Source organism: Anopheles merus, chromosome 2R, assembly GCF_017562075.2.
Source record: "Anopheles merus strain MAF chromosome 2R, AmerM5.1, whole genome shotgun sequence".
Taxonomy (NCBI): Eukaryota; Metazoa; Arthropoda; class Insecta; order Diptera; family Culicidae; genus Anopheles; species Anopheles merus.
In genome coordinates, this window is record NC_054082.1 from 4,541,188 (window position 1) to 4,564,071 (window position 22,884).

At 49.4% G+C, this 22,884-nt stretch overlaps 2 protein-coding genes across 19 annotated transcripts in view; both read right to left on the reverse strand.

Moving 5' to 3' along the window:
- LOC121588812 (cubilin) overlaps window positions 1-22,884 on the reverse strand; it is a 66,305-nt gene that overhangs the window by 33,268 nt on the left and 10,153 nt on the right. The window lies entirely within an intron of this gene.
- Window positions 3,314-19,731, reverse strand: LOC121588814. 12 transcript variants are annotated; one of them, XM_041907197.1, is made up of 2 exons: window positions 19,623-19,731; window positions 3,314-5,216 (listed from the first exon to the last, which is right to left on the reverse strand). In XM_041907197.1, the coding sequence occupies exon 2, from the start codon at window positions 4,692-4,694 to the stop codon at window positions 4,584-4,586; it is 111 nt and encodes a 36-aa protein (XP_041763131.1). In that variant the 5' UTR covers window positions 4,695-5,216; window positions 19,623-19,731; the 3' UTR covers window positions 3,314-4,583. The 12 variants fall into 12 exon arrangements, with proteins under 12 accessions (XP_041763131.1, XP_041763132.1, XP_041763136.1 ...); XM_041907198.1 differs by having other exon boundaries at window positions 19,629-19,726; XM_041907202.1 differs by having other exon boundaries at window positions 19,633-19,707.

The following is a 22,884-nucleotide window of genomic DNA, read 5'->3' on the forward strand; positions in this document are numbered from 1 at the left end:
GCAGCGCGAGCACGACTTTATCAGCATCGCGCTAGCACGCCGTTCGCCCATCGCCTGCTGTGGGTAACGTTTTCATTCCATGCTCTCCAGCATGTTTTCCCCTATTTCCCCGTCAATCAATGGTGGTTTTTAATTTGATCGAACTTTCACGGGCATTCCGTTACATGCAGGAGCTTCTGCATGGGGTCGCGGCATTCAAGTCAGCGGGAAGAAAGTTTCTCGTTTTTTGTCGGTCCTCTGATTGGATGAAAAAACGGAAATGAAAGCAACGGCGCCCATGGAAATGGGGTGTGGCAGTTGTTAAATTCGCATGAATGGGGAATAGTTCATCTCGGGTTTCAATTAAGGATGTTTTGCTTAAAAGCCGGCACGCATACAGCAACGATGGATCAATCCAGAACGTTTTTTAAAGGAAGGTTGGTTAATGGTCAAATTATACAACGATGCTGTGTCTAGTAAAGTAAGTCTGAAGGGCACATTTAATGAGTGCACTTTATCGACCAACATAAACAAGTTGGTAAAGCACCAACGCTAAGGAATAGAACACGTCTAATCCTTCAAGCACAACACATTGCCGTTGGCCAAAGTCTCACCAAAGATCAGCCATAGTTTAAATCTCTCTTCCTGTGCTCAAGATTCGTGGAAAGCAAGTCTTCTGCTCTGCTCGTCCATTGCATTGTTACGCTCTGTCCTTCCTGGAAGCAAGCTCACAATAAAACAAAACCTCGTCTCGTCCGCCGCCGTAATTGACAACCTCACGTTGATCTAATTACACAGCGGTCAGGAGTTTTCAATTCTTTTCGCTTCCCACTTCCAAGAAGCTGTCAGCCGGCGCGCTGTAACCGGCTGGCCCGGGGGAACCGGGTCAACTGAATCAAAATCGTGGTGCTCCAACCATCGAGAGGGAATGAAAATAGAAGCGCATCCTTTCGTGCCACTTGACCCGAATAAAAGAAGCTCTCGAAATGGGGGAGCGTGCGGAATTTTGCAACAAGGACAGGTTAATTTTAGCCAAGGCCAGACGACAACCCGATCGGTGCTTCCTGCTGTTGCTACTGCTTTGATTGATAATTAATGCGCCGTGGCAACGCCAACGCGAGAGCTGTCACAAGATGAGCTTTGAGCAACTTTATTTTATTCACCCAACAAAAAACCACAAGTTATTGAAACATGTCGCAAAACCAACGAGTCGTCTGGGTGATCGTGTCGCGGGGAGGATCGTGTCTGTTTGGGGTGTGTGAGTGTGAGTGTGAATGTGTTCCGCGACGTGGCAAAACCGGTCACTTCTAAATCCTTTTGAAATCCGAATGTGCTTTTTTGATAACAACAGTATATTTCACTTTCGATGGGATTTTTGTGTGTGTGAGTTTTTGGTTGATTTCCTGCTCGAAACAGATTATTGTCTCAGGTTGTTTTCAGTTTATTTTCATGTCCATATGCTTGTCCATACTGGTTCGGGTTTGGTTTATGCTTTAGTGTGTTTGCGAACGGCTTTTGTTCCGTACATGTATATTATGTTATTTCATTCGAACAGTTGTGCGTTATAGATTCCCGACGCAGCCCGAAAGCTTCCTCGAAAGCATTTAAACGGCTTCATGTTTCATGTCCACATGTTTGCTTCGCTTGTTAGTCTCTTGCTCTACCTTCCTCCAGCTTCCAGTTTCACTTTCTCATATTCTCTCTCTCTCTCTCTCTCTCTCCTTCTCAACCATTCTCAAAATGTTAGCATTCGATGCGTTACGATGGTAAACAAGGCTGTTCTGTTAACTACATTCTGTTGCGCACATTAAACAACGGTAAACTGGCCAACAACAACATGGAAGTAATGGATAATACTACTACAGCTAACACTATCACTACCCACGACTATAGTGATTTATCAACCCCTCACTGCACATACGCATACAGACACACACACAGACAAACGCACACGTTCGCACACTTTTCTTTCTGTTTTGGCACACACACTCTCGCCCTGCTCTCCCATGTCGACATGCCGGTAAGAGTTAGTGCTGAAAGGGAAAAATTAAACCTGCCCGATCATCAGTGTGTTTGAGTGTGTCTGTGTGCACGCGTGTGTGTTTGTGTGTCCTTTATTTCTTTGCCTTTGGGTGGGTGATACAAGGGCGTCCTACGATTGGCCCCGTAGGATTACTCACTTTCTTTTATATCAAAACCACAAACTTTAACAAACACCCTAGCCTACATGCCGGACACAACGGAACGGAACCTGCAGCAACCCTACACAACGGCCAAACACAAAAAGGGGGGGGGGGAAGGGGGAGGGCTAGAAGCAAAACCGTTTCTTTTTTGTGTTTTATGTGTATATTCCGACCGTCAACTGTCAATGCACGAACGGAATAGCGGGATAGAGCAGTTGAGCTGAACGTGAACCGATCTCCTCGTGAACCGAGAGCTCCTCGGTACAGTTGGAGGTGCCCTGTGTTGCCCGGAAGATGTTGTTTGGTCGGCCTTGTCTTCACGTTCACACTTAAGTAAGTTTATATGTGACAGGTTTTTTTTGTGGGGTTTTGCTCTTAACACTGCGTTATACTCTGCCGACCTTAGTACGAGATGCTGCTATAAACGATATGTGTTCACTAGAGTGCGTCACGGCTTGCGCGCGCTTCAACGTTCCTGCCGGGAGCGTCCTTGTTTGTTTGCTGAACTAAAATCACCTCCAAGAGACAAACTGCAGTGCGGTGAGCGAGCTCGCGACCAACCCCCTGCCCTGTTCGTTCACGGGAAATTGTTATGTTTCGTTCGTGATCGTTCGATTATTTATTTTTTTGTATAATTTTCCTTTTTTTGTTTTCGAATTTCATACATCTTTACTGGCTCGTGCCTCGTTCTCTCTCTCTCTCTCTCTCTCTCTCTCTCTCTCTCTCTCTCTCTTTATATTACTTGTTTGGAAGCTACCGGATGGCTCTACTTAAAACTCTAAGTATATGTGTGTTGCTGATTTTTCGATTTATACACTCAACCATTTATTCAGCTTTCGAATGCTTTTTTTATTTTCTTCTGTTCAATTCTTTTGTTCTATTTTCTCGTTCCTGTTTGTGATTGGCTTTCCCTCTTTCGCACACATACACACATACACATTCGCTCTATCGCACTCTTACAGCGTGCCCGAATCATGCAACTAAGTATCGCTAAGTCTCTTTTAGTAGTTTAGAAGTTTAAGTTTAAGTAGCATTAAGAGTGTTGTTTTTCTGTACTAGATAGATGTGTTTTGTGTGAAATTGTATGTGTGTTTGTGTGAGTAGCTGTGTGTGTGTTTGTTTGTGTGTGTACGTTTTACTTCTATTCTCACGGTTTTTTCCTTTGTTTTGCCGCGCTCTTTTTCTTTCACTTTAAAAGATATTTATGCAGCTTGCTCGCTGCTTGCTTTGCTTCTAAAACTAGCCTTTGCTTTGTTTTGTTTGTTTGTTTCGTTTCGTTTGTTTGTTTGTTTGTTTTTTTGTTTTTGTGCCCCCGCTAAGACGGCTGTGTAGAATTGGTGTGTAAGATTTTATTCCATTGCTCGTGAGTGTCGTGTGGCTGTGCTTTGACGTGTGTTTTTGACGCAGTATGAACAAGTGTGTGCCCGTAGTAGTTGTTGTTTTCGTCCTCTTCTTCTTCTTCTTCTTCGTCCACTTCTTCTTCCTGTTATCGAGAGGCGGTGCGAATCAGGTGCAACAAGCGTACGATGGGGAGTGATTGATTGATTGACTACTAAAGGGTACGAATCGTGTTGTGTAGACAGGCAGAAAGGAAAGCGTTTTTCGCGTAAATTTAAGAACACGACATTTTAAGTGCGAAAATCGATTGTGTTTGGGAAAACCGAGCGCCCAAGTAGTAGTGGAGACGTTGGCCGAGAAGGTGAGTTACTATTCGAAGCTGATTCGGGGCTAGGCTGTGCCGCATAAAACAAAACGCTCTTCGCTGACGCCCGTCCGGGACATCAGCGGTAATCCGGTAGCTTCCCCTAACACTGCCTTTTTTGCGGCGGGATGGAGGGTTTTTGGAGGAAGGTTTTTTGTCTGCAATCGGTTTGCTTTGCTCTCTCTCGCTAATGGTCGTTCTGCCTCGCCCGGTGCCTGGTTGGTTCGTACGTTCGCTCGCTCATTCGGGTGGTTTTGAGGTCCGTTTCGATGGTAATGGTGATGGTGGTGGTGGTGGTGGTGGACTCACACTCGCGCTTCTACCACATTTCGCCCGTTACGCCATTGGTTCTACCGTCGCGATGGCGCAACGCAGCAGCTGATGGTACGGGTAGTGGTGATGGTGGTGGTGGTGGTGGTAACGGTCGGTTGGTAGTGGTAGCTGGACACACGCTCCATTATACACGCTCACTACGGCTACTGGCCACGAGCGACGCGCCGCGCGCGCAGGACACGAGACTGGTGGGGTTGGTGCTGACGGTGGTGGTGTTGGTGGTGATGGTGAGCACGCTCGTCGCGGCCGCTGTCCGCGCCACCGCAGCCATTGGCGTCGGCGGCGGTAGCGGCAGCACCGGTGGAACAAAATCCGTCCAAATTCTAACAGCCGGGGGGCCTTGGCTATCCATCGGCGAAGTGTCCTGGCCCCAGTTGGAGCTTATCTCACTTCGGTTCGCCCATCGTCGAACCGACCACTATGATCAGCACGATGAAAACGGCTAGCAGCACCAGTATACAGCAGATCGCCACGGCCACCATCGCACTGTTACTCATTCAACTAGCTGTTTTGGGAAATTTTGGCTGCTACAAAACCGCCCCGCACACTAACGCGCTGGCCTCTCCGAAGCGGGTGGGAGGCAGGCCCCCACGGACACTCTCACACACACACACGCGCGCACGCGGAAGTATGCACAAGGAACGTGCACAGGTAGAATGCACAACTAGTAGACCTCGGGGCAAGCCTGGTCTCAGATCATGATCCTGCGATGCGATACAACCGCACACACGCACACACGGATCTCGCTATTAGCACACAGCCAATACTAGCACACGTCGTATGCCGCTGGGATTCTTGTGGCAGCCATCATAATCACACACACAGACACGTGGAAGGTTGGTTAGAAGCGGAACTGGAGCTGCAGCGATACTTGTTGCTTGGCAAACGACACCATCGGTCAAGTCTGCTAGTTCATACGTCGGTCAGTGGGAGCACTGCGCCTGAATGTTAGGCTACCTGCACAACACGTCAATCACTGTTCACTCGACTCGCCGGTCACTGGAATACTGGAATGCCACCTGTAAATTAGAAACTGTTACATTACACACACACACACACTGCAAATTGTATTTTCATTCTTGGGAAGCTACACCCAATCACAATGAATCACTTGTCCTTTTCGTCGAACCGTTTGTGCAACGCATTCAGCGAGAGCAAGAGAGAAACATCGATGTCCAGATACACAGAGAGAGAAAGCAAGAGAGAAAGAGATGTCGTATAGAAAAAAAAAACATAGCCTTAACGAGTCTAAAATTAGTACTAAAAAACATAACCCCGATGCTCGAATCTTCGAATGATTGAAGTTATCCCCGTCCAGAACTCAACGAAGAGCTTGAACCTGCGTTAGAAGCGTTAGATTGATTCCTCCACTGGTCAGTACCAAAAAAAAAACCAAACAAATCGCCAACGTGCCGCAACAAAGAAATTTGTTTTTCCTCTCCAATGTTTGTGCGTGTGTGTCTGTACGTGTGTGCGTAGCTTAGTTGTTTTGCTTTCGGGCGTGATTGGATCGTGTGCACCACCGCGTTTGGTGAAACCGGCTGGATCTGCTCAAACCCATCGCCAAACGTCTAGCTGCGCGTTCCTCAAATGAGAAATTTCAATCATGTTTTGGCTCGTGCTGTTGTTTTCGTTTTCGGAAACGGAATGGCTGTTCGCTCTTCGCACTGCCGCCCAAACTCACCAAACGGGAAGCGGAATCTATAATAGCAAAACACACAACCATCACACATGGTGAAGCGGAATGGGGGAAGCGGTTGTTTTCCACGGCTTCTTTTTGTTGTATTTTTCAAATATTTACATGCATGCAGCACCTCGGGCCCCGTTTGATGTGCATTCCCGAGAATGGTTTCATGTTTGGCAGCGCCTTACGGCTTTGCCTGAATCAAAGCAAAACTTTACTTCCAATAATGTATTGTGTCTGCGGCATGCATATTGTTTATCTCATTTAGCGAATGTAATTATCTTCTGTTGTTTTTCGATCGTGAGCAAAACAAATTGAAAGACATTCTACCACACTGTAGCTACAGTACGAATGAGAATGCCAGAAAACAAGGTTCCTGCTTCAGTCCAATACGTTTCATTGCGCTTTGGACCATTGTGACCTTCACAAAACTCTCCGGACAGGCTCTCTAAGCACGATATACTTGGGAAAGAAAGAGAATACATCGCCCACCCCGATATTGTGCTTTATGGCACAACCCGCCGCCGCCCAATAACCTTTTCCGGCCGGCTAATAGTAATTAAGGAAAATTTACGACACAATCGTTATTAAAACAAGGTTTGTCCATCGATCAGTAGCTCCCGTTCCGGGACATTCCGGCCGGCCAGCTGCTGAAAGGGGATTCAGCAAATACCTTCGCGCTGCTCAACTGCAACGAGAGCGTTCTAAACGAGCTTAATCAACCGTAGCGTAGCCCCCCCCCCCCCCCCCCCTCCGGTAATGACTTTAATCATTTTTGCCCGAGAATTATCAAACATAATCGAACGAAGCATCGTATTTGTGCCGTGTTCGTTTCCTTTATTTAATTAAATACCATAAGCATCTTTGCAGTTTCTGGCATGTAGGCTCATGTCTTCTCGGTGTGCAAGAAAACATTATCCGGTACAATATTTTCTCGATGGCCCTGAGTCAAAAGATCCATAAATCTCGGTCTAAACCTTTTGCGTTACATGCTTCACTAAACCCGCACTAAAGTCGGTACGTTTGATCTATACCACGTTGGCCGTGGTGTATGTGTGTGTGTCTGTGCGTCTGTATCTACTCCAGCAATCCGAGCTTCAACCGCTCACGTACTCACCGGAAAGGCACCCAGAAGGGAATCGAGCAAATCGACTACTCGAACACACAATCACATAGACACACGTTTTACCAGAACATGCGTACATACCCGCACCCAAAAGACAGGGGATGGGAAACGAGTAGTCAACGGTTGATCGTAAAATGAGCTAAAAAGGATAACTGCTCGCCCAAATCAGCCCAAAGGATCAGTAGCACGTCAGCCCGGCAGGGTCCCGAAGCCCGGAGGGTGGCTAGGCAACGGTGGGTCATGAAAAACATACCAAATTTCACGCACGATTCAGCACACACACACACACACACACACACACACACACACACACGCGCGTTTGGCAGCGTCGGTAGCTGGTGGTGTAATGTGTGTAGTTGTATTTTATAGATCTCCCAAGCCGAAAAGTGCACACCGGATGATGAGGGTGGCCATCGATTTTCCGACCATAAGGGCCGCCGGAATGCGTCGCGGCAGCTGGAATGGAGGTGGTGGTGGCTCGGTGTGGGGATGGTTACACCCTGGTTACACCGATACCATCGACCAAAAGCATGGGCCACTGGCAGGTAGACACGAAACCGTACCGCCGCTAAAAGCCGACTCACTCTTCAATCAGCAACATCTATCAGCGGCAGACGCCACACATTACATCCGAGCTGGTGGTCGCGTAACATGACACCGATGGTCGTTAAACGGTGGTTGAGGGGGGCGGGAAATGTAAAGATGGCACAACCAGTCTGGCAAGAAATCAATACTTGTCTTCGGGCCCCGTACAAAGCATCCCGCTGCTGGCGAAACCTGCTCTTCGAAAATGGGAAACGGGGCCACCCGCAGGAAGGCCCACGGGAAAGTGGGGTGAGGGAGGGCGGAAAGGAGGCAACAACCGATATTCCGATCCCGTCGAACGATTGCGTGGAGTCGCTTATTAAATGTTCGCACCGAGGCGGGAGAGCGCAGAACGAGATTCAATTATCCTATCTCGCTTTTAATCTTTCTCGCGCACGCTTCTCGAACGGCCGTTGATCGTTTTCCGACGATTGGAAAATCGGTAAAATATGTGCTCGCTGTAGAAAATAGCACAGCAAAAAAGCACCGACAAACCCCCCATAGGATTGTATTCTATTCTCATCGCCAGACGATGACGCACACACACACACACACGCCAGTGCCACACATTGATTAGATGCAAATGTACCTTTACATCACGTGCGAAGAGCTTTCGGCACTGTCGTCGCGATCCGCGGTGCTCCAATGTATGAATATTCAAGTGTCCCGGTGCCAAATAGATTTTCCTGTCCTCAGAAACCCCACACTTCAGGGTAAGAAAAACACTCCAAACAAAAGCCCGAAGGAAAACAAATCCGTTCAAAGCTGGCAAACGCGCGGAACGGCTACTGCTGGAACTCGCAAATAAGAGGAAGCGGAAGGGCAATCAGGTGCAAACCATTCGCGTACGGTTGTTTATGTGTAGTTTGTTCCTCTGTGTGTGTGTTTGTGTTTTCTACCCATTTCCCCTTACAGACGGCCACCATGACGAATGGGGAGACGAATTTCCCATTTGATAAATTACCTTCGCTCTCTCACTGGTCGCGTATCCTTGCTCACCTTGGACACGCTTTTTTGACCCGGGGTCCGTTTCAAGTGACTATTCCCTTCAACCCTTCTCACCGGACCATCATCGCTTCCCATCTTCGCCCTCTCCGCTTCAGCCTTATTTACTCGGCCAAAAACGGGAAGGAACGCACGCGCGCAAACGCTTCCTTCTAGCTCGTTTTGCTCCGTCTCTCTCCCACACACACACACATACAAACACACACTAACTCGCTTTCCAGCTCGAAAATCGCTTCGCAAGGTCAACAACACTTTCGCGCCCGTCCCGAGGCGTGCCCGACGAGCTGTGCGATCTTTCAGGTCGCCCTTCGTTAACCTTTTGGATTTAATGGACGGCGTCACCCCCAGTGACCCCCGCCGGTACGGGGAACCCACCTCTTGGCGGGTTTTTAATGCCCTCCGGAAGTCTGCAGCAGGGCAGCTGTGTGACCTACGGCCAAACGCCATTACCAAGCAGCGGACCTCGGTAGCGGATCAAGCAAGGTGATGTTCGTGGAAATCGGTTTCAGCTTGCCGCGATTTAGGAGTGGCTATCCATTAGCGTAAGAAAGTAAGAAATCAACCTGCTCCGGGGTTGGTCGGAAAAGCATTAAAAGTTGCTCCGTCCAACGATGACAGACCGAAATGACCTCCTTAATTATTAATTCGACAGAAGCAAGGTAATGGAGCAATGGAACTTGCTACCTTAGGTGGTACTTAAAATTTCGCGAATTGTTACTTATACATTATTGACACTGGTCTGGACAGCGCAAACGGTCAACGAGTTGGGGAGCTACATTTTCTCCATTCTTCCAGCGAATGGCGTTCGAGAGGCGTTGCCTAATGAGTAGGTTTCACGAACAATTGCAAGCGATCACAATCACTTGCCAATAATTGCTACTTGGTTGGTGGTTCGTTCTTGTGCGCCACGACTCTGTTTCAAACTTTTTTCCCTTTGTCACTCCGAAACGGGATTGTTTTCTGACTGGCTCCAGCTCCCTGACCTGATCCGTCCGATTTTCCCCAAACTAATGCCCCGAGTTCTTCGAGTAATTATTTTCCATCCTTCACCTTCACTGATTTTGGAGCAATCAACGAGGGCTTTGTGTGTGTGTGGAGTTGCCCCAGTGGCATGGCGGGAAACTATTTTCCGCTCGAAGAAATTCTCGTTACCCACGAAGGGGATGGAGGCTCAAAGTGAACCTACCAACTGGAACACTCAGCATTGAAGCATTTCATCCTCTGTCTGTGTCCATCAGCGGGAGTGTGTGTGTGTGTGTGTGTGTGTGTGTGTGTGTGTGTGTGTGTGTGTGTGTGTGTGTGTGTGTGTATGTGTTAACCGGGATTACATCATTCAAACTCTACCAGCAGAAAGCCACGTGATTCATAGCGCACCAATGGCGGACAAAAAATCCCCCCCATCCCGGTTCACGTGTACATTAACAGCAAAAAATCAACACCAGACTGAGAAACTCAAAACAGACACGGCCATGATGAGTGCCATGCCATGCCTGCCCGGTTCGTCCGTGACGATCAAGTGCTCGGTACGGCCCGGCTCGTTGCTCAGACTCCACACAAGCAGCAAAAAAAACAGACACACACACACACCGAGCTCGTATTCGTATCGTTTCGATGAATCTGCAAACGGAAGCCGGTCACATCCGGGTTCCGGAGCGCTCCGGGAAATGGAAACTGTTGTTTTCAGCCCACATCTTCTTGTGGCTCGATGCTTCAAACCGTACGGTGCGCGGCTTAACCATCCTCCCACAGGAAGCTCATCTTCAGCTCGGCTTTCGGCACACATTATGGGGCGAGGTGTGCGGGATCATTTGGGGTATGCTGGTGTGACCCGCGTACGTTTCGTCGTGTTTCATCGACATTCATCGACATCGGTTGCGTTACGTGTGAACGCATCGTTTCAATTTAACGTCCACAATCTTGCTTTCGTGTACGGGCTAAGAGGGAAGCTTGGCTGTGCAAATGTAATGCAACATATTGTGCTGAATCCATAGCTAATGAGTTACCATTTGCTCTTGCTGTGCATGGTACAGTTTGAGAGTTGGCGAAGTTTTTAATGGCTTCAATTTCAGTACAACCATTTCGCATTCGGGGGTTTCCCGTTTGCATCCACAAAAAGTGCATCCATAACTCACCCGCCACCATCCTTTTGAACACAGTTTGAGTGCGATGCGCTTTTATCCATACCGTAGCCGTTAATTAATATCTATTATCTGCATATAATTTGTTCAAGTGCAGTGGAGCACTGAAGTGGCGAGGAAATGTGCCAAGCTATGTGCTCATCCACACATCCGTCCCGCAACATTCGCCGGAAAAAGACCGACCTCGGCAGCAAAACATTTAGCCCTTGCCGCAGCATGGTAAGTGTTCTGACCGAATTTCATTAGCGCCAGCCGACCGACCCGATTGTCCCAGGCCACATTTTGGACACGGGGGCACCGAAAATCCCACCGCCCCGATCATCCCATTCGCAACGTATTGCAATGAATAAATTATTTAAAATCATGATCATAGCACGTTTAATATTAATTTGTTGCGAATCGCCACCGACGGTGGCGTAAGGAGGGAGAGTAGTGAACCACAGCGCCGAATTATCAGGTTTGATTGCCACCTCACCAATGCCAGTTCGGGCCAGAACGTTGGTCAGTTTGACTGTTCGTGGGGGTAACGCTCCACAAAACATTCGCTTCATTTTATTCAATCAGGTTGGGTGGAGTGTGTGCGTGTGTGTGTGTGGGATTCAATTTGCAATCAAAAACACTGTCACGGTGTGGTTCTGCTTCGACGTGCAATGAAATGTTGCTGTTGGAAGCAGAAACAAATTGAACTACTCATTTTCCATCCCATTTGCCCGATTGATTGGAGCATTGAGAAAACGAGGAAAAGGACAAGATTCAAATGAAGATTACAATATTTTCAACCTTGCTGGATTTGGAGCAAAATTGAACGGTTTTAGGTCCACATTTCAGTGTTGAGTCTAGGCAATTGATGTCTTTTTGTCACATCGGTGACTTCATTTAAGGCTAAGAACATTCAAGCTTATTACGTACGAAACCCTCTAGGCGTAAGAGTTGATGACACTCTGCAAGCAATGGAACCATGCTGCCATTTCCAATCTCCAACATCTAAATGATTACACCGAGGCATTGACCGAGAGGTTGTCCGAAGATCTTTGGACCTTCAGCGGAATCTTCGATCTCAAAATTCCATTCCATTGCGCCGACATTCCATCTTCTCCGCCGTCGAAAAACAGACAGCTTCAAGTGCATAATGTTTCAAGATCACAGCGCTCGCGCACACCGACACAGCCCAGCAAATCTGGGTCTGGTTTTAATTTTGAGCCGCGCGAAAAGTTTATAAATATCTTCCTATAACCACGCTCAAGCCAGACCCCGCCAGACCGGAACAGCGATGGATTTGGTTCCGATCGCTGTGGTTCGGCAATCGATACCATGCTCGATGCTCTATATTCCATTCCATTCCACCCATTAAAACATCTCCCAAACCCCTGTGTGTCTGTGTGTTTGTGTATGTGTGTGTGTGTGTGTGTACACACGTGTACCAAAAGGACCAAGGACAGCTGCAACCCGATCCGGTTCGGCTCAGCCACTCAAACCATTCCTTTGTTGCCCCGTATCCTTGACATAATTTCTACGTGTTGTGTACCTTTAAATTATCTGCGACACAAATGCGTTTTCTTGCCCGGGCCGCCGCCCCAAATGCCATTTCCATCGATGCGATTATTCAGAGAAAATCAATCCAATCATCAAAAAAAAAAGCCCCGGACGAATTCGAACGGACGTATTCAAATTTATCGATTATCTGCTTCCCTAAATCTATCCTTTATCCATCGGGGAAATATATTCCCTCGCTCCCTTTGTATGTGCCTCTCGCTCTATCTCTTTTCTCCATCAAAGACTTTACTCTCTTTACAGCTTGGTGACGCTATTTGCGATCACGGATTTTCTTCTTTTTATACTTTTGTGCCACCCGCCATAGAAGCTCAAAATGGTTCAGAATGTCTATTAGAAGAAGAAACTGGCGTCTACCGAAAGCATTCCATCTCCCGTTGATTCCTCCTCTCACCTTGCTTCCTCCTCCGCCCTTCGACTGCCCCAGAGACACACACACACACACACACGAATTGATGATGCGGCAAATTATTTCCCCTCAGCTCACGACGGCCAACGCTTGAAGGACTTTGTTTGTGTGAGTATTGCTGGGGCACTTGTTCACCTTCTCCGTCCATTGCTCCCTCCATTGCCCCCAACGGTGACAGCAATCATGCCGTGCCGGGCTTTGAAAACTCAAGAGTTTATCCACCGGGACACCGGGAACAGGGTGATGGGGAGGCGGGGGCGTTGTAAAAGGACGTCACTGCGCTACCGCACCCGAGCAGCGGAACCGGCCGACGGCAGCTTATTTTGCAAGCTATTTTTCTCCATTTGCTGATGCCGAAGCTGCTCGCCATGGCCGGGAGAGCATGCCCATTCAAATATTCACTCTCGGCGCCGCTATTAACATCCCTTTTCTTGGGTGCGATTTTTTCCGTTTGCTTCCGTTCCACTTTATTTTTCTTTTGCTCTCCTTCCCGTCAAACCCTCAACTGGCCCGGATCTCTTCAGACGGTTGACGGTTGAAGGTGACGAAGCCCGGGGCGTATGAAATTGCCCACTGTCGTGGCGGCGCATCGTGCCTCAAGTGGCAAGTGTAAGTGGCACGAGACTCTTTACTAGCAAACGCACAACGCACGGACAGCTCCCGTAGCCCGGCCCGGGTAGGTGTAGCTAATTGGGAAAATTGCCTCAAACCTTGCGTGGCGGGAGCTGGGTATTAAGTACACAACATTGATTGATTCTGTGCAAAGTGTTTTCCCTTTTTTCTCCCTCTCTCCCTCTCTCGCTCTCTCTCTCTCTTTCTCTGATTAAATGCTTCACGTTTACACCGTTTTATCGCAATCTGACCTTCCACCGTGGCGGGATTATGCAATAAATCTAAAATTCCGGGTCGTAAAGCTCGCACGATTTATCTCGTATAAATTGATCGAACGCTTCACGCTTTTGTATGCTAAATGTCACCCCCGTTTTTCTCGTCCCCCTCTCCCCGTTGGAGTTGGAGCGTTTATGCAAATGTGTATGTTTTTATTTCTGTCACTGCGCCACCCGATAAAACACGTCCTCCAAACACTCGCCTCAGATAAATGTGTCCATTTTTGTGTGGGCAAAAGTCGACGCGCTGTTTGGGCACCACACGCCCTGCTTTCGACCCTGGTTACGACCTACCAAACAACTACACCGGTTCTACTCTGTCTCTCTCTCTCTCTCTGTCACCCCCTTCCCCTTGACCGATGATGATGATGATGATTTACGAGGCCCAAAAGCGCTAGCAGCACTCTCGGACGGCAAAAGTTTTGTGCCACCACCGTCTCAAAGCCTCAAATCTACTCCGGCGTCTAAATCTGCCTAATTCGTTCCAATTCCGCACGGGGCAGGAGGAAAACTGTTGCAAACTTTCTCCCCTTTCTCGCCCCACCCCCTCCTACTCCCCCAATACAACCCGATATCACGCTGTGTGACCTTTCCGGAATGGACCATTACTTTCAACTCGTTCCCGGTCTTTGCGTGATATAATTTCCCACTTTCTTTCTTTATTTCTCTCTCTCCCGCACACACACACTGTTTTCTCCACCAGGAAGGTGCACAGCAAGGGTAGGCGGAAAACCCCGAACTTTCACCCAGTTCAGGTCGCTGTCGGCGAAAGGCTGCTGAAGTTGGGCGAGGATGACCAGGAGAGAAAAATGCTGACATGGGGTAGAAAAGTTTCCTGTGTTTTGTTGTTGTCAAAAATTGATTAAACGCCACAAAGGATCTCTAATCTCGAGGAGGGAGGAGAGAGAATAATAAGGCAAGCTCAAACCTTTTCCACTGTTGCTAAATGAAACGTGTAAAATTGTGTATAAACATGAAAGGCCTTTGGCCTCCCGTTTGGCCCATGATGAAGTTATGCTGATGGCCATATTTCGAGCGTATTTCGAGACGTGGGAATGCTAAATAGATGCTACATTTCGTTTGCCACTCGAATGATGACATTAGGCGTGTGCCCGAGGTGTGCCTTCAATATTTTATGCTTTCACCATAAAGATGGCGATGGGATTTGCATTTTACCGGGTTCGACGGTAAGGGTGTTCCTTCTTTTGTTGCCTTCTCCAGAAAAAAAAAACATCCAACAAAACTAGAAACACTTAAGCATCGCTCAAGTTTTGTTCACCGAGCAAGCACCGAGAAAGTTTCAACGACGAGCTGGAACAAAACTTTCTCCCCAGCGCGTTCTCGAGAATTGTTATGCACTTCTCGATCGTTCTCTGGGGGCAATTTAACGAGCTCTCCACAGCGGAGAACCCGAACCAAAACTAACCGTTTGCCCGGGAGCTACTTTCACGCAGACTCACGCAGGCTGTGGCCAAGGTAAGAAGAAGAAGCAGAGAAAAAACACATTGAAACACAATGATACACAAACACAAACACACACACATAGACTCACATAAAAACAAGAAGATTTCACTCGAGAATGGCAAAATGGTGGCCATCAAAGCGTCCATCGCCTGAGCCGCCTCGCCTTGCTTGCAAGGGGGCCGCGCTCTTTTATTATGTGCTTCGTTCGCTATGCCGGCCAATCGTTTCCCCCTGTCCATTATGGGGTGAGGGGAGTGGATGGTATGAGTAATCAGCATTTCCAGCAAAGGCCCACACTCAAAGACAGCACCACAACCCGGCAGAACAGCAAGCGAAAAAGGGGGAAAAAACGGAAGGCGGCGGTGCTGGGCTCAGAACTAATCATTCCTTCCAAACTTATTAACGTTTCTTTTGCCGACGACTCGATTTTGCTCCGCAAATTCGCACCGCTCGTTCGGCTTCATTGGACCGCCGTCGAGGGGCAAAGACGTCCGTGGCGTGATGCTAGCGAAGGGAAATGGACAGCACGATACTTTCCACTTCCAGGTTCCAGGAGGTTTTGCTGCCTCTAGTTCACCCAGTTCGGCAGCTCTTATCGGGTCGCGAACAAGAACATTCTTTATCATTGACGTCCGCAACCGAGGAACGTGTGCACTCGAGATGGTTATATACTGCTGCCTGTCCGCTGGCGCCTCCACCGGAGCGGCGGCGCGATGAACCGAGCGAGGCACACGCTATCGATCCTGCTATCCTGCTGCTGCCCATCTTCAAGAGCGAAAGCATGCCTCCGGCTGCCCTGTTCCGCTGCGAGACAATAAAGCTTACGGAAGCTGAACCCAATAACGAAACAATCTGTAGCCTCGTTTCGATTCCTCGACGGGCCGCAACGGGACGTATGAAAAATTATTGGAACGCTTTGCTTTCGCCAGTATCTTGCCAAGGGCATTTTTACTGCCAACGGCGCTCTGCTTCTCCTAGCCCAGCAATCCAAGCACAAACTCATACAAATTCAATTAAAGATATTCATCTCGAGGTCCCCGCCGTCTGCCCGTAATGATGTAATTCTCCCTAATGCACCCTTAATACGATACTTCACCCTGCGAGGGCTGCGGGCGGCTGTTGTTGGGAAAAGTTCAATCATGCAAAGGGGGGAAAAGCATCGTTCAATAAGTTTCGTTTCATGATCGCCCTTCCGTTATTGAAATTGTTTTCCTAATAATCAAACCGGTTCGGTCGGCGTGCGTGGCCGGAATGCAAATATGCAGCCACCTTCAATAAAGTGGCAATCATTTATTCATACTCCACCGCTGGAGGTACCCCTCGGCAAGCAACACGCCGAGGACGCCTACACACACACACACACACACAAACAGTCCACCGGAAGCTGCCAATGAACCGGCGGTGCGCCCGGAAGAGCAAGAACCGCTTCGCTGGCTTCGTAATTAATGAGATGCCATGAATATTTGATGCATGAGTTTAGCGGCGTTGGCTTTTTGGGGGCTGCGCGCGAGTGTGTTAATGCGCCCATGCCTCCCCTCCCCCGCTAAATGATGGATGTGTTTGTGGCTGCACATTTAGTGTATTGAGTCTTGGCAGGCCGCAAAGGCTTCAAGGTTTTTCACTCGTCCCCAACGCCGTACGTACAAAGGCAATCCGTTTTCTTCGGGAACACTCTTTCTCGACTGACGACTGACGGCGACAGTATTTGCATTCCAATGCTCACTCACCAGCGACGGCACGAGCAGCTAAATCAATTGCTCGCGGCTGTATGCTTTGCTTTTCTACACATTACATTGCCCCCTCTCCTCCTTCTCTGCCTGCCCTCCATTCCGATCGCAACCTTCGATGGCAATCAATTGCGAATGAAAAGCGATTCATCTTGCGATGAAGATTAATGGTAATCTTCCCGGTAACGGTGGCAGCATTCGCTTGCCGCTTTTATCCCGTCGTACGACCAGCCAGCCAGCCAGCCAGCCAGCCAGCAGCAACAGCAGCAACCCGCTACCCCAAATGATCGGGCCACAATCGTTCAGCACTGCCAGCGAAACGCATTCGGTGATTCATTTTTTTTGTATCTTCCGTAGCGTTTTTCGATCTTTTTTTTGCCTCATAAAGTGTGTGCCAACTGGAAGTGGAGTAGCGACGGCGCGAGTTCATAAGCGGAACCGGTCCGGATGGCGTAACCCAACCAACCAATACACGCAGCGCCCAAAGACAACTCCATTGCGCTGGCGAGATGGCGGGGCCGCCCGACGAAACTCATTCCACTGGGGTCCCACCGGTGTTTACTTAATACACACTTCGATAAACACAAACATGTTTCTATCGCCCGCTGATCGAAGTGAGAAAAATAACTCCCGGCTGGGTGGAGCAGGGGGAACGATCCATCCTTCCCCTCTTCCAACCCCCCGAAAGACATCTAACGCAAAACTGGAAGATGCACGGAAGCGATGAAAGGCTTAGCGCTGAAGAACCGACGGTTGGGAAATGGGAAAAAACGAGGAGGGAGAGCGAGAGACAAATTATGACCCCCCACGGACCGCTCGGCTGGTTGAATCACGTGAGCTCCGACGGGACTGCGGAGCGGATGGCAGGGGTCGAACTTCATTATGGATGCAGTAATGAGCTATATTCGGTCGCTTTGCTGCGCCATTTTCCCGGGACGGCGGGATGTGTGTATTTTGGGCTGCTGCTGCCGCCTTTGCGCTCGCTCGGAAAGGTTATCGAGGCACTAATGGATGGCGCTTGTTGCGCTTCGCAACTACCGATACGACAGCGTGGTGTGGCTCTAGCCCTACCAAGAAGCTAATAGCGGTCCCACTACATGTGTGTGTATGCATCCTGCTAAGTTCATTACCCCGTACGGTGACCAATTTTTGGAACCGGTCGGGAAAAAGGGGGTTTGCGTGCCAGAACACTTCCGTTTTGGGGCGCGTAGTGGGTGAGTGCGCATCCCGCAAACACGCACCGAGCATGCACGCAACCGTGGTTAAGCAGAGCTGTTAGTGGGGGGAAGTGAAGGGTTCGTTTTTTATGACTCCTAAACTGCTGTGTCTGGCGAGAGCCGCGCTGTTGCTACGTGTTGAACGAGTGTAAACCGTACAGGTACTTTTGGGCCGTTTTTTTTTCACTCTCTACCCTACAATTTGTCTACTCATCGTGGTCGTGTATTTTGGGAGCGAGAAAGGAAAAGGAGCACTGACAACTCCAACACATCCCGGTGAAAAAAAGAATGTTTCTTTTTTTTTACAAAACCCCTAAAAATGTGAAAGCCGCCGGTTCGGGCGCTAGGAATGCAAAAGTTAATTTTGTGCTTCGTTTATTTAATATTACAGCAAAAATGTCCAAAACCCAACCGCCCACTCACACACACACACACACACGAAGGCAGAGGAAGCCAATGTTAACAACAAAAGCGTGGCCAAACGGGGCGGAAATTTTTAGAAAGACTTCAAAAGCTGCCAGCTCTTTTAATTACGTTTGCATGTTTTTTCTGTCCTTCCTATTATCAACTGGCTTTTCTTTTGTTTTTTTGCTTCTTCTGTTTCCGAACCATTTCTTTGCTAACACTCTCTTGTTGCGGCCCAATGGTCCTGAAGCGAGGGCTAATATGTAATACGCACACGGCTTGCTACTGCCCTCCCCGTTTGCACTTTCCACCTAAAAGCGCTTACATCCCTTTTCGCTACAACCCTCTCGATCTCTTGCTTCCTCTCTCTCTCTCTCTCTCTCTCTCTATCTCTGTCTCTGTAGGCTTCCTTTTCATTCGAACGGTGCTGATGCTCGGGCTAGATTTCACCACATCCGATGCATCGACCATTCGATGAGCCCGATTCGAAGCATCGTTGCCATCATCATCGTCTGCATTAGAGAGGCTCGATGCACACAATCCTTTTTGCGGTACACAGCGAGATGGCGACGGTTGTCCCCCATGGGAGCGTTCTGGATCGCTCACACACACACACACACACACGCACAAGTACAAACGCACTCTCTCTGAGGCAGTAGATGCGCGCGTGCTCATTCCACCAACATCCTTCATCACTGTGTATTCACCATTTTGATTAACTTTCCTTGACGTTACACCGCTGTGCAGGTGGGCTGCACACTGTATTGCATCCGCTTCTCTCTGTCTGTCTCTCTCTCTCTCTCTCTCTCTCTCTCTCTCTCTCTCTATCAATATCTCTCTGTGTCTGAATTCAATCACACGGATAGTTTATGGGTTCGATCAGTGCACGGGCGAATGAAATCCAATTCCACGATCACGAGCGTCATCACCTTCACATCACATGACATCCATGGTCCAGGAAGCGTCTCGCAACAACTCTTTGCATCCAATTACCAGGATACAGCTTCCCCTGATTTTGAACCGATGCGTTAACAAGCTTTTCAACAACAAAAAAGTGGGGGGTAGGAAGAAAGCCCACACACTGGCGCACAGATACACACACGCACTCTCCGCTACGTCCGCGGAAATCCCCCGGGAATGAATGGTCAACGCTCTTCCCGTCGGTCCGGTTGATGCGGTGGAGTCAATCCACCACACGGGGCCTGGCTAAAGTGGTCAGACACATACACTCACGCACGCGCTGGCCTGTTACACGAAGGAGGGTGGCTGCCACTGTTCCCAGCTCGGCCGACGAAAATCGACTGACTGCACCGCGCGAGCCTGCGAAGGTGACGCGCTCGCACCAATCCAGCCCGGACACGATCGAGCGCGGCCCGACCGCGGCTTCGTGCGCGCTCGACCGTTCGGGTTCGGGCACGAACCATCGCAGCGCGCGGAAAAGCGGGGAAATTGTGTTTTCCAGCAACTCACACACACACGCACACACACCCAGAAGGCGCAGTGAGTGGCACCACCAAGGGCACGTACCAAGCGTTCTGGCCCAGCAAGCGCAAAAGGGGCACATGGCTTTTTACATGTTCCAGCATCCAACACACCACAGCTGAGTGGCTGAGTGCTGAGCTCCGCTTCCCGTGAGTGAGCCGTTTCTGTCCATGGAAAGCATATATAGAAGAACTCACATACCCACTGGGGAGGGGGCAAAGAAAATGTATTTTCCATCGGTTCATTCTTACGTTTTTTTCGCTGCTTCTTCTTCTCCAGACACTCCCGCAGGAATGACACTTACTGGGGCCTGGGTTTGACACACCACAGCGTATGAATGTCGCCCCTGGATACTCGAGCTGGCTCGGGTGAAAACACGCCAACTGATGAATGGTGTCGTTTACATACAGCGGCAACCAACCAACTCACACACAAACACACACAGCCAGATCACCTGCTCTGCAACCACAAACCGGTCGAGTAGTACCTTCATTTACAGAATATTGCATTAAAACCACACGCCCTCGTCCCGTTTTGTCCCTTGATTAGGCAGCCTAATTAAACGAGCGGCTCGCTGGCTTCTGAGGCCTCACTGAGCGTGACATTAGGGCAGCTCTTGTCTGTTCTTTCGGGGGAATTTCAAATAAAGCCTTGATTACGCATTTCCCGGATACAGTGTGACTTACAGCATGTGTGTTTGTGTGTGCGGGCGTTTTCAGCAATATTCAACGCAGAAAAGCTGAAAACGGCTCCAGGTTGAACGCCCAATTTGTCGGAAGAGTCGGAGGAGGTGGGAATTAAATCCCCCACCGCCATCATTTCTCCGTACACCCTTTCCGACGAGCTCCGGGAACCGGGATGCGGGAAAGTTTTCGTCGGGAACAGTGGGCTGGCCGTTCAGCACGTACAACACTGTGCCCTTTTCATGGGAAAAACTCCAAAATCTAGCCGTAATTATTCGCCGCACAGCTCGGGTGGCTTTTCCGCTCATTTCTTTTACTAGCACCCACAGGACCGACGCAGTGGCTCTTTTGGCCACTAACTTTTAAACCGACCTGAGGCCAGACCGGGCCAGGGCACAGAACTTTTGTCGTGCGAAGAGCAGGCAAACGCGGTGGAGCACTGCCACCACTCGCCTCACAGCGGAAACAGGGAATCTACTTGAATGCGTAGCACACTAGAGGTGAACAGCAACGGAGGCGAACAGCGACGAGAGTGGACGCAAGCAAGCAAGAAACCAAAATCAAATAAGCACAAGAAAAACTTCCTCGCTGTCACACAACGAGAGGGAAACGAGAGAAGAGCCACGGAAAACAGACACCGACCAAAAAGCGCAAACCGTCGTGAAGGCTGTGCGTCATCTGGCACGCCATCATCATGGTACCTCCTTCATCTCGGCACCGCAAACGATGGAAAAGACCATCCACACGAATCCATGTGATAAGGGGGGGGGGTGGGTGGAGGCTTTTCATCCACAACGCACACCACCGAAATTCGCTCGCTCGCTCGCTGGGATCAACTTTACTGAAACAATTGCCATTTGCCTTTTCTTTTCGTCGCTTTTGTCTCGGCTCGGTCCGGGATGCATGGGTGTGCATAGTTGCTTGTGTATGTGTGTGTGTGTGTGTGTGTGTGTGTGTGTGTGTGTGTGTGTGTGTGTGTGTGTTTGTGTGTGTGTGTGTGTGCATTAGCCTTTTTTCCTTTACGGTTTAACAAGCATTCCCGCTATAATATCCCAGTCTTTATCCTTCCAGCAGATTGGCTACCGGTCGGTTCCGCTTTGTCCTTTCGTCCCCATCCTTCCCTGCCACGTGCTGTTACGATACGCTCCATCGACGGACTTAATTTTCACCCTCTTCAACAACCGGAAACGGTACACGAGGGTGGGGTTGCGCGCCGGAATGTGAAAGTTGAAACGCTCGGTGGAAGCTCGGTCCGAGTCCTTGGTCCCGTTTCGCAACGGCCTAAGCCGTACCGATCATCTCATTTTCAAGAGCCCAGTTCTTGCCGCGTTTTCCGGCATCGCACCACCTGCCTCCGATCTGCACCGGGCCTATTATCACGCTCGAGGACATTTCAGAAACTCTCTTCCAGTGCGACTGCCCCGGCGAGTGAGTGCCACCGGCTCCGGGAGCTCCCCGAAGACGGACGGAAAAGCGCTCAGCCGCGCTGTTATTGATCGCGACCGACCGACCGACCGAGCTTCCAGGCGAGTATGAAACCCGAAGTCGGCCCCGAAATGCCCCCGAACGCTCCGTTACCATGGGCAACCAAAGCTCGGGCCGTCCCCCGTTACCCGTTTCACTGCATGCAACAGCCCAATGCGAGCCATTTCCAATGCCATTCGACATCATCATTATCATCATGGTTGGTACCATCCCGCGTCGTTATCTTTCGGATTTTCTCCCTGTTTTAGTACGCGTTTGTGTGTGAGTGTGTGTTGCTGTAACACTACTTCAGCGCTCATGTGTGCGTGTGTGAAATAGGAAAACCCTTCCCCCAGTTGTGTGTGTGTGTGCGCTTGGGTTTATGAAAATGGATACACACCAACACACGTTGGTTCAAGTGCTTCGCGCGTTCGCTTTGGGTGCTCCCCGCCCCGTCAGTTCTTGCCGGTGTCAGGTGAACGTTGTACTAGCCAGCTCCTAGCATCGAACCATTCCCAGCATCCACTTCCCAATCCTACCTCGCCCCGCAGAACGGGCCGTCCCTGCTGGTCAAAGTTGGTGGGTCAAGTGTCGTGAATGTTTAGTGGTGCTACGTGTTCCAAGGACAACAACTGCGACCCCGTGCAAAAAAAAAAAACACGATCCGCGTGCCGAGGAAGTTTTGCCCGTGCGCGGAAAAAGGTTGAACCAATTGTAGGGAAATGTCTTCCACCCCTTAACAGCCCTTCCACCCGGTCCACAGGCCACCCTTCGCCACCAGCGCTCACTCACATAACGAATGTGTGTTGTTTGCTGGTTGGATCCTTTGTATTTATTTTCCTCCATTAACTGAAACTTGT

Coding starts and splice junctions, on each gene's coding strand:
- LOC121588814 (XM_041907197.1), bottom strand. CDS start 4,694: ATGAGTAACAGTGCGATGGTGGCCGTGGCGATCTGCTGTATACTGGTG.